Source organism: Marmota monax, unplaced genomic scaffold (assembly GCF_021218885.2).
Source record: "Marmota monax isolate L192 unplaced genomic scaffold, Marmota_monax_Labrador192_F-V1.1 WCK01_AAM20220418_F8-fsc00059, whole genome shotgun sequence".
Lineage (NCBI taxonomy): Eukaryota > Metazoa > Chordata > Mammalia > Rodentia > Sciuridae > Marmota > Marmota monax.
In genome coordinates, this window is record NW_026693595.1 from 7564930 (window position 1) to 7577471 (window position 12542).

Genomic DNA, 12542 nt, shown 5'->3' on the forward strand with positions numbered 1-12542 from the left:
ATAATGTCTGAGGGAAGCTTCTAGCCATTCAGTGGACTTCAAGGCAGGGTTAAAAATGAAGTGGGAGCAGGTTTTAATTACTCATGAGGACATAGGCTTGTTTTCTTATCTGTTAAAAGGAAGAGTTGCATTACTGGCTGTTCTAAACATCGAAAACGTGAAATGCTCCAAAATCTGAAACTTTTAGAAAGCCCAAACCATGTCACAAGTAGAAAACTCCACACCATGAAATTCTGTTTCATGGAAAAAGTCTTTAAAATATTGTTATAAAATTCCCTTCAGACTATATGTCTACAGTATACATAAAACATAAATTAATTCTGTGTTTAGACTTGGGTCTCATCCCTAAGATACCACATTATGTATAAGAAAATACTCCAAAATCCCAAATCCAGAACATTTTGATCGTAAACATTTTAGATAAGGAATAATCAACCTGTATATGATCCTTTTTTCGCATTGGAATAGTATGTCTGTGCTATAAGGTACATGTGGTATTAACACAGCATTACAGATACTAGAGAGTACAGTTTTTGAGACATCATCTAAGTTGTCCAGGCTGTCCTCGAATACAGGATTGCATGACCAAAAAAATTATGTAACTCTTCTAAACTCTTAATTGCTAAACAAGTCTCCTGCCTCAGTCTCCTGAATAGTTGGGACTACATGCATATGTCACTGTGTTTGGCTTCTACACAGGATCTTTGTGCAGACATCACTGGGCCTGTCTTCTAGCCTAAAAAGAGAAAGGCCGGACCACTGTTCCCTGCTGCTATGGAAACAGTAATAATAATAACTACTACTAGTGGTTGTAAAATGACAGAAAAGATATGCATGCTCATGCTAACAGCACAACCTCAACAATGCCCAGCAATCTAGCTTATGATGGATCATTTCCTCCTGTGCATTTCATTGAACTGTCAGTTTTCACCAGAGTGAAAGTGATGCATCTTTAACAAGCAGCCAAGTGACAATAAAACAAGAGGCTTATGTGTGTGTGTGCGCGTGCACACACACTTACAAACCCACTTCCTCCTCAGTATCAGAGAAATGCCAAATATGACAAAGGTTGATGATAACTGGCACTGAACCCTAAAGAGCTATCATTATTGAATGGGTATTACATCTGTGCAGTATCCTCATGATGCTCCCAGAAAATACAGCACTTGCATGACCAAAAATTTTATGTAACTCATTTAAACTCTTTAATTATACCATATTCAGAGAACTAGTCATTTATATAGACAGACATATATTTAGTTACTAAAATATGCCATATTTTTAGACCATTTTAGTTTCATGAGTAATAGCTGCAATGGGTCTTTATTTCGGGGACTTAAAAAAATCCTGTTATGGAAAATTCTAAACATGCACAAAAGCAAAGGACAGTTTAATGAACTCATATACACAACAAGCAACTTCATGACTACCAATTCCTAGCCAGTCTGGTCTTATCTATATACCATCTTCTCCCCTCCCTGAAGTTTACAGAAGCAAATTCTAGACATTCTACTACATCATCCATAAGTATTTTGTTTAGTATATATCTCTAAAAGATAAGTATTCTTTTGTTTTTTTAAAATACAATCACAGGCTGGGGTTGTGGCTCAGAGGTAGAGCGCTCACCTAGCATGCGTGAGGCACTGGGTTCGATCCTCAGCACCACATAAAAATAAAAAACAGATATTGTGTCCACCTATAACTAAAAAATAAATACTAAAAAAATACAAACACACATTATCACACTTAAAAAAAGAAAAATAATAAATCCTTAAAATCATCCAATATCCAAATTCTTCAAATTTCTTCTGGGGGACGTTTTTAAATAATTAAGACAAGTTCTTCTCACTTTGTAAGTTATGCATTGATGGTCAGCAGAGAACAATGACACAAAATCTAGAGCTGTGGGTGCTGGGCAGTGAGGTAAGTTTGATAACTAGCCTTGTATTCCCCCATGAAAGTCTGAACCTCTTCAAAATGATCACTGACAACCACATCACGGATCATTTTGATCATCCAAGTAGTCAAAATAAGTTCGTATTATAAATATACGAATGTCATGGCCTAGTATACCTGATATCGTTAACTACTTTTGAAGGAGTCACAAGCACAATTTCAAACTCTACATTCAGATTATTTTCTTACTTCTTTCATTGTTTAAATTCTCTTTCTGACTTTTGAATATAGATGAGTTTAAACTTCACTTACCTGTAAAAAGATGTGCACAAGTTTTCTTGAGCTTATTGGCTTGATCAAATAACTTCCGAGAACTTTTGTTGGATGCTGGACTCAACCTCTGTCTCATGGCTTTGACGCCCTGTCTAGAGTCTGGATTGAAGAATATCACAATTGGGAACCACTGGGTATAATTCAACAGGTCCACCGCTTTAGGAGTCACATCCAGCAGTGCGTGCTTATCCTGTTACAGGTGGGGGAAGTTACACATAAGTGGTTATGTCAAGTAACACAGCATCAGAGAGTTTGTTTTAATAAGTAAAAGCTATTTCAGGTAAAAACTGCAAAATGGAATCAAAAGGCAGAAAATATTTCCTTTCACATTATGTCCATTTTAATATTATCAATTGTTTATAACTTTTAGTAAAAAAAATTATACTAGTCCTCCCACCCCTTATTTGGGTTTTACTTTCTGCAGTTTCAATTACCCCAGGTCAAGAGCAAGTAAAAACAAGGGTGAGTATATTATAATAAGGCATTGAGAGAGAGAGAGAGAGAGAGAGAGAGAGAGAGAGAGAGACAGACAGACAGAGACAGAGACCCTCCACATTCAGGTAACTTTATTACAGTATATTGTTATAATTGTTTGAATTTTTTGTTACATTATTGTCATCAATCCCTTGCTGTATCCCGTTCTTTCTTCTTTTGGTGGTACTGGGGAATGAACTCAGGGGCACTCTACCACTGAGCTACATCCCTGGGCCTTTTTATTTTGAGACAGAGTCTCGCTAAATTGCCTGGGCTAGCCTTGAACTTATGATCCTCCTGCCTCAGGTTCGAAAGTAGCTGGGATTACAGGCATGTGCCACCTGACCAAGTCATGTCCTTCCTTCCTTACTTCCTTTCTATCTATCTATCTGTCTGTCTGTCTGTCTATTGAATATCAAGGATTGAACCCAGGGGTACTTAACCACATCCCCAGTCCTCTTTATTTTTCACTTTGAGACAGGTTCTCACTAAGTTGCTGAAGCTGGCTTTGAACTAGGATCCTCCTGCCTCAGTCTCCTGAGCCACTGGGATTATAGATGCACCATCACACCCAGCCTGTACCTGATTTATAAATTAAAATTTATTATAGATATGAATGTATAGGAAGAAACAAAGCATATATAAAGTTTGACACTATCCATGGTTTCAGGTGCCCACAAGGGCCCCTCAAAGGCATCTCCCTTGGATAAATGGGGACTACTCTTCACAGGTTATTTGGTATAATGCTGAGAAGTCTGAAGAGACAAATCATTATTGCCACAAAATAATGAATGGTTTCCTCACAGTGAAATAGCTTGCATTTACATTAACTTTTACCATTAATGATTAATAATTATTAAACTAGATTTTTATCCTAAAAGAGATTGTAGCAAACCATGATCCCATTCTTTCTCATAACATGCCATTCCAGTGAATTTTCTCACCTGCTCAATAATTTGCCTCACAGTATTTAACCGAACTACTCCACTGGATTTCTCAGATCCTGCATCTTTAGGTTCTGTTTCTGCAAAAGCAAAGTGGAGCTAATTTTAGAAATAAGTGACAATCAATGTCCCAATCTAGCATCAACACCAATGGGACACACCGGACATTAAGTGTCTCCTCATATGATGCAGCGGGAAGGATCCTAATACTTGTTTATCAGAAAGATAACCATGGGGAAATGGTTAGGCCAATCTGATAGGGAATGCTCTATGAGACAATTGGTTTGGACTCTTCAAACTGTCAATGTTCCAAGTAAGGTTAAAAAAAAAAAAAAGAAAGAAAAAAACCACAAAAAAAAATTAAAATTAAAATCAAATGTAATGCATGATCCTTGGAAGTGGGACATAATTGGGACAACTGAGGAAATATGAAAAATTGACTATATATAACATACAGGTTGAGTTTTGCTTTTCAGAAATGTTTGGAACCAGAAGGGCTTGGGATTTTAAATATTTGCATATATATACATAATAAAAATATATAGGAAATAGAATACAGGTCTAAAACCAAAATTCATTTGTTTCATCTTTTACACATAAACTGAAGGTAATTTTGTGCAGTATTTTTAGTAATTTGTCACAGGAGGTCAGATGTGAGATCTTCAACTTGTGACATCATGTTCGTGCTCAATAAGCTGCAGATTTTGGAGCATTTGGGATCTTAGACTTTCAGACTAGGGATTCTCAACCTGAATATCACTGTATCAGTGTTCAATTTCTTGGCCACTGAGATGGAAATGGTATTGTGACTGCATAAAAGAATGTGCCTGTTCTTAGGAGATTCATGCATATAATTTAGAAATAAAGTGTTATAATGTTCTAAACTTCTAAATGGTTCAGAAGGATAAGTATGGGAGTGAGTGAGTGTGTGTGTGTGTTTCCATGGACAGGTTATAGAGGAAAGAAAGTGTATGTGGCAAAATGTTTATAACAATCAGTGGTCAGGTGAAAGATATGAGAATGTTCATTATTCTTTTGATTTTAATGTATGTTAGAAATTTTTCAAAATAAAAATTCTGGAAAACATCACTGATAGACTTACTAGCAGTTTGGAACAAGTCAGGTAACTCGTTGGCCAACTTTTCCATTGCTATGTCTGCTATGGGGCCGAATAAAACCACAGGTCTCTTGAAACCAGCTGAAATGAAACAAGACAGGCCATTAAAATAACACATGTGCCTCACTGTTCAGGTAAGAAGCAAAAGGATTACATAGGCTTTTGAAAATAACCTAATTAAATGAGAGAAATTGAACCCACAATTGAACCCGGTTCTTTTCTAAAGGACGTGACTTCACTATCCCCACCATTTTTAAAGATAAACGTTTCTATGGGTAACATATAAAAACTTTGGACTGGTGGTATTAAAAGTTTTTTTTTTTTTTTGGTCGTGCAAACTTGCCTCCACTGAGGAATCTGAACAGTAATATTTTGGAAGTCAGGCTCCATGTTAGTGTATGATTCCAACTGTACACCCTGCCTTTGGTGTAAGTGATGTAGGTAAGTTAGGACTTCACCACTGCAGCCTGGAAGTGAAGGAGAACAAGCACAGAGCCCAGGTGGATCACTTCTTGGCCCCACGGGGCCTCCTCACCTTCTCGCAGCAAGACCCTCTCGTAAGCTGGGAACTTGGTGCTAACAGACACAGCAGCTGTTAAGTCTTCCCGACTCTTCCTTAGGTTCTTCTTCACCCCAGATCTCTGGCCACGCATTCTCCAAAAATCTGCCCTGTCCCCAGCATTGTCTCTCTGGGCATTCTGGACACTGGCCATCTGTTCAGCTCTGAGAGAAGAAAGCATGGGAAATGAATCTCTAGAGCCAGGACATGTGGCACATGTGCACGTCATGAACCAGATCTAGTCAGTTTTGCTTAATAACTTGGATTACAGAAGATTCAGCTTGACAATGAAGATGTTTCTAAGGGGGAGGACAGGACATGGGGACCTTCATTTCCCCGCAGAGGCCAAAAAAGGGCAGGGTTCTCAATGAAACCCACCAGAAGGAGCTCAGTGATTAAAAACACTAAATTTGGCTCACCTGGTATGTAAGTAAATACAACTGGAACTCCTACTAAAATACAGGCATCTTTCCTAGATCCCTGAACCAACTAACAGGCATTCGCTGGGGTACATAGCCTCTCCCAAGGAAGGAGACCAGAGACAGTACAACCACTCAGTCCCTCCTGCGTATGTTGTGCAAGGCGGTGGACATTCTTTGGGAAACTGTTAAACCCAGTCAAGCCCAACAACCAAGCAAGTGATGCAAGACACTCATTGCAAACAGGCTGGTGGCTATTTCCAGTTCCAGGCCACATTCTCAAAACAAGTAGATGATGTCAAGTAGATGAGGTCATGTGGGAGAGGTCATTTGAGGGGTTTATAGTTTGGACCTGGAAAGTCCCCTACAGGCTCGTGCTGAAGGATTGGTCACAAGCTGGTGGCACTACTGGGAAGTGGGGAAAACTTTAGGAAGTGGGGCCTAGTTAGAGAAAGTAGGTCACTGGGGCACGTTCTTAAAGGGTCGTATCTTGTCCCTAATCCCATCCTTTCTCCCAACTGCCAAGAGGTGGACAGCTTTACTCCACCACGTGCTCCCCTCCATGATGTTCTGTCTCACTTCAAGGCCATTGTGATGGGGTCAATTGAATGACTGAAACTTCTGAAATCATGAGCCAAAATAAATCTTTCCTCCTTGAAGTTGTTTTTCTCGGGCATTTTTGTCACAGTGACAGAAAGCTGACTAACACAGGAAGGGAGGGATTCTATGGGCTTGTGGGGGGTGGGATGGGGGGCATTAAAGGGGTGTGTGGAAATGTGCAATGTGAGGTACCTGCTTCTGTTGGGGATCAAGCCTTTTTCCAATTCATTCCCGATCCTCACGGCCAGCCAGTGACCCAGCTTGCCGTCATACAGGGTATCTACCACTCGAAAGACCTCCCCTCTGGTAAAGGCCAGGCTCTGTGGAGTTTCCTTCTCACATTCAAAGTGGCTTCTTATAAAAAATGAATCCCCTCTTCCACAAGCCAGGATGTCTCTATAGACTGAAAGGCAAAAGCATGGTTTACTGCATTTGTTTTAAAGATCTTTCCTGAGTTCTGGTTTTTCCCATCTCTGATTACCCACGTCACCTTCCCTGCATCCCTGCATCCAGTGAACCCAGTGCATGGGCCTACAGGAATCACAGCTCTAACAGGAAGGATGTATAACCAACTACATGAGCTGCTGAGATGGTTAATGTTATGTCTCAAATAACCTGGGCTATGGATGCCCAGATATTTGGTCAAAACATTATTCCAAATGTTTCTAGAGGGTGTTTCTACATGTTTCTAGAGGGAAGGTATTTTGGGATGAGAGTAATTATTTAAATGGATAGACTGAATAAAGCATATTGTCCTCAGTAATGTGGGTGGGCCTTATCCAATCAGCTAAAGCCCTGAATAGAGCAAAAAATGAGACCCACCCTCAAGTTAAGAGGGCACTGCTCTTCTCTCTTGGTGGCCTTCAAACTGAGAACTCAGCTCTCCCCTGCCTCTGTAATGAAACCATACTGTCCTGGTTAGACCTTCCAGCTGGCTCTGCTGGGTCTCTATCTTTAATTCACCCTGCAGATCTTGGGATATGCCAGCCTCCATGATCCTATGAGCCAATTTCTTATAATAAATGCTACTGGTTCCAATGTCTCCCATGAGTTGTTTCTCTAGAAAACCCTGACTAATACAGTTGTCAATCAACCCTCTGAAATGGGCAGGGAAGAGACTATGGTGGCCCCCCACTTCACAGATGACAACCAGGCCCAAGAAGACAAAGCAACTTGTCACATTGGTCAAGGTGGGAGCCAACAGCTGGTGTGGCTCTGGTTACCTGTTATATGGAAAATCAGTAATAACTCCAGGCAAAACTTAATGGCCTATCACTGTTCAGAAAAGAAGTTTAATTCCAAACTGACATACCAATGAAATTATTTCAGTAGATGGGGAGGAAACATTTTTGTACAAAGTTAAGCAGCACTCAAATTTTCTCCATATATACCTGTGACTCTGGGATCAGGCGTCAAGATCCATTTCAATTTTTTAACTCCTGTATTTTCCTATTCTGGCTCCAAGACACATCTTTCATCCTTCCCACCTCCCCCAAGTAAACTAAATGACCAAACATGCTCACCATCAGCTCTGCTCTGAGCTAAAATGACCACCATTTCACCTTTGGGGATTTCTAACAGGTAGAGTACAGCATCTTCCCGGACCAGCCCTCTGAAGTCCTGCGAGTTCACCTGACAGAAAGGAAAAACAGGAGGAGAGAGATTTCATAGTTAGGCGTCAAGTGACCTAGTCTGTCTGTTTTCGTCAGTCTTCCAAAGCAAAACAAGGACGTACCAAGGTCCTTAGTGTCTCTCTACTCATACCCTCCCTAGCACTTCCCCATGGGCCTGAGCTGCATGGGCACCACTAACTTTCTTGACTCCCCAAATTGCCAATCCAATTAGAAATAAACCACTAGACCAAGGATTTGTCACTGGATCAGCCAGGACCATCTTTTGGCTATGTCTGCCTCCTCCTCTCCTGTAGTTTCCCATAGAGTTGGCCAGGAAGGTAATGTGTAATAGGGAGCAGTGGGGTCTGTGGTAAAGGAGCTTGGTGATCCATGATTAAATCAATTCAAATAAAATCCACAAGTAAGGATTCTGATCAAATCCATCCTTCTCCTATAGATCCTATCCCTGAAAGACATCTAACCTGTGTTTATGAAATCAAAGGGCGTTTATGAATTGAAGAGCATCAGCCTTATGAAAGACCATTAGTCTAATACATGGCCTTATATAACATAAGCTTCTGGCTCACACCTATTTCTGGCAAAGAGCCCCTATTTATTCCACAGTGATTGAATAGGGATCACTATAAATGGCGTTTGGAAAATAAATTAGAGAGAAAATAAAACTGAAAAGTAATAACAAGAAAAAATATTTTGAAACCAGAATTCTGTATCCTTAAAATTATCTTGAAGTGTTGGATGTTTTAATAATATTTTATAGAAATGAAAAGATACAGAATACAGAATTCCTATGAAATATTTTCTTCAGTTATTGAGAGCTACAAAATCCTTTCAATCATAAAAGAAATGCTTTATTACTGGGGAAAAAACTATCATTGATTTAGGGCCTTAATTAAGGCCAAATGTGTGATTAAGTGAAAGTAGACATTAGACTGAAACTAATCTGGTGCTTTAAAAAAGAAAAAAAATAAATAAAAATGTGATTTGCTAGAGCAAACAAGCTAACTTTTCCTTTGTAACAATATTTATTATTTAAAATACTGTCATTCCCACCTCTCTGTCCCCAAATAGGGATCACTGAACTTTGGTGCTAATCTTTCCTCATGTGGTTTCTGTATTTCTGTACAGCTACATATATGATTTTATATGAGCTGTAGATGCTTATATTTATTTACTTAAATAAACCAGGGCCACAGGGTCAGGGGGAGGATATCAGAAGTCCCTCTGCCCATCTCTATGGCCACATGAGGCTAAACATCAATCAGGTAAAAAACCCACAAAGGTCAAAATGAAATCACGTGAGATGGATTCATTGGTTTAAAACCAAACAAAATTTTTCCCCTCACTTCCATCCCATAAAGGTTTCTGAAAGATAAATGACAACTATACCAGATAAATAATAAGCAATGAGATGGGTCAAGCCAAGCAGGAAAAAATAAACATATTTCTGTTTTGGGTAAGACATTACACAGTAGCATAGACCACTCTTGCTTTCATTTCACACATCAATCTGTCACCTTTACAAAACAGAACAGAGCCACACTTAAAAACCCTCCAACTGAAAAATGCCATTAGTCTATGGACACAGTTCACCTCCCAGATTCAGTTTGGGCATGAAAAGCAGCACGGAAACAAATGAAAGTAAAAAGAGCCAGGGCAGCACTTTTGCGCTTTGAGGGTTAGACCACACCGTCCTTTCTGATAAATATCCTCTTTCATGAGCTATTTAGTAGTCCACAGGGTCCAGTCCGGTTTGCTGTGAGCCTAAAGGATCCTGTATCAGCTACAGCTCACCATTGTGCAGCAGCTTCTCCGCCCTGATAGGCAAACACAATCTTTTTCACCCTTTTGCAGAGCTCAGGGCTCCTTTTGTAGTCCATAGAAAATTTATTCCCACCCTTGAAAGAGGACCACCTCACCACCTGACCTCCCCATACAAGATTACTGCAAAAGAAGCCAGTTCCCACAGTTTCTTCCTTGTAACCAGGGTGAGATCAGGAAACAAACATTTCTTAAACATAAATGCTGAGTAATATGACTTTTTACCCATTAAGTGACGCTCCCTGTCTTTAATAATGACAAACAGGGAGGTGGGACGATCAAATCCCTATATGAGCTCACTAGAAAATTTAGAAAACACTGCTTCCCCCCCACCACCAACTCCCCAACACAAAGAGGACAGATTTATTTTATCCTTGAACTTTAAAGAGCAAAAGCTCCAGATCTCCAGCAGACACCCGATGGCTTCACAGCAGTTAGGAATTATGCTTCTTCTTTATTAGCATATTTACTGAGCGTAAAGTGGTATGCGCTGGCACCTGGACAGGATTTTTATCAGCAGCATTTGGTGGCGCATGTTTCCTAGGATCATGTGCTACAGCTACACTCAAGTAGCGAGTTCACTCAAGTCGCAAGTCTTCTAGGAGCCCAACTGGAGCCAAGGAGGGTCTAGAGTTTCACTGGAAAGCTTTAGCAAAGCTCATGATCAAGGTCTGCCCTTCCCCTACTCCAGAAATGAAATCTGAACTACTGCCATGGAGCCAAGTGCTGAGAAGGAAGCAGCCATCTGCTTTTGTACTTTGCTGTTTTCTCTAGGGTTCTGTGAATTTCTCTCTCCTCTCCTTTGAGCCTAGAAGCACTTACCAGACCCTCAGTAAATGACATATGGGCTTTCCACTAAAATTAACAAGGAAAAAGCAAACAAACAAACAAAAAACAAAAATGGAAAGAAATTCCAAAATTTCAATGAAGACAGTTCTCTAGCATGCTATATGTCTATAGCAACAGCATACTTGGCATTAAATATCAAAATTGAGTTATTTTTTAATTGTTTAACACCAACAGATTATACAAACATACAGCAATTTTAATAAAACTACCAATATGTTGGGCTAGGGATGTAGCTCAGGGGTAGAGTGCTTGAGAAGCAGGCCCAAGGCTCTGGGTTTAATCCCTAGTACTGCAAAAAGAATAAAGAGAAACAGAAAAGAATTCTACCGATATGTTATGAACCAGGAATTCTTTTCCTGGATGGTTTTAAAAGTGAACAACATACTGAGTGGCAGCTGTGTGTCATCTGCCAGGAACTGTGCTCTGGGCCTTAGAAGTACTCTCTTTTAATCTTGCCAGGGTTCCTGAGAGGTAGGTATTCTCATCTCCACTCAAGAGACCTGGAAACCACATCTCAGGGTGAGCCAGGGTCACAGAATTACTGAGAGGCTGGAGCAGGGCTCAGATAACAGGGTCTGATGTTAATAGTCATGCCTATTCAATTACGTCACAAGACCCATTGAAATTTCTTTCTTGCAGGTTCTTAATTAGACTCTTGACTTTTTTCATTAATCAAACGACTAAATTCATAGTGTCTTAAACATTATAAATTCTTGTAGACCAAGGGATGAGTTTTGGATTCTAGAGCAGATGAGACAGGGCCTATGTGAGACAAGGCCTCAGGGCTGAACATCAACACACTTGTCACTGACTGTTTTCACAAGATGACCACCTCCTTGTGAAAGAACACCCAGAAAAGCCCACTCAGCAAGAGACTTATGGAAACAGGGCTGCGCTTCCCTCACCTTCAGAATCTGGTCTCCCTCCTGAAGGCCTTCCTGCTCTGCAGATGTGCCCTCTTGAATGCCAGCAACAAATATCCCAACGTCGTTGCCACCAGCCAACCGGAGGCCCACGCTGTCTCCCTTCTTGAACTTCACCATTTTGGTGTTAGGGCTGCAACAAGTTTGGTTCCAGAAAAAAAAGAGATGAGAGATCATTTTTCAAAGGGGAGGGGAGAGGGCACACTAGCAGATGAGAGATTTAATATTGTCTATCTACAGAGCAATTTATAGGTGACATTCATCTCATTTTTCTCATCTAGTCTATGATTTTATCCTCCTTGGGACAGTTAGGTGAATACCAGCAGGCTCACATTACTGAAGAAGGTGAAATATAAAATGTTTGCATCAGCTTATTTAAGATGAGAAAGCAAACAAAGGGGAGAATTAGGGCCAAAATTAAGCTACCCAACACTCAGTTTAGGATTCTTTTAAAAGAAAACCTGCAGGTATCCTCAGCTTTTGTCAAATGAAGACATAGAAGCTGGTCCATGGAAGGTGGTCCTAATACAGCTGCTGCTCCTGACACCATTGAATCAGAGGCTCATTATCAAGTGCAGAGCCCTGGTTACCTCCGTTCCCTTCCCCACAATGGGATCATCATGTCACTGCAGCCACTACTGAGGCACCACAGTTTAACAATGCTTCACCTGTTTGGGGCTATGCCTCTGCCAAAAGCAAATATTCAAAATAATATTCTGGAGAAGTAGGCAGGCAAGCAGGGAACATCATCATCACCAAGTTCACCTAGTTCCACAAGTTGCTTTTCAAAAAACTGATTCCACTCTCATAAATATCAGCAGTACAGGTTGGTTAAAGGTAGCTGGTAAAGAAACCTATTCTTCTGGATTTCAGTTAAGCAGATTAGCAGTGTGGAAAAGAAAACAGGAGAAAAAAGAAAGAGAAAGAGGAGCTGGGGTTGTAGCTCAGCTGTGGAGCACTTGCCTACCATTTGTGA

At 40.3% G+C, this 12542-nt stretch overlaps 1 protein-coding gene across 3 annotated transcripts in view; it reads right to left on the bottom strand.

Annotated features, from left to right (window-relative positions):
- Positions 1-12542, bottom strand: part of Tjp2 (tight junction protein 2) — a 111238-nt gene that overhangs the window by 12219 nt on the left and 86477 nt on the right. For all 3 annotated transcript variants that reach the window (XM_046459362.1, XM_046459363.2, XM_046459361.2), the window contains exons 11-17: positions 11549-11699; positions 7866-7974; positions 6535-6745; positions 5300-5487; positions 4750-4845; positions 3648-3727; positions 2209-2419 (exon numbers count right to left, since the gene is read on the bottom strand). In XM_046459362.1, coding sequence (XP_046315318.1) covers positions 2209-2419; positions 3648-3727; positions 4750-4845; positions 5300-5487; positions 6535-6745; positions 7866-7974; positions 11549-11699 — 1046 coding nt within the window. The remainder of the gene's footprint in view (positions 1-2208; positions 2420-3647; positions 3728-4749; positions 4846-5299; positions 5488-6534; positions 6746-7865; positions 7975-11548; positions 11700-12542) is intronic.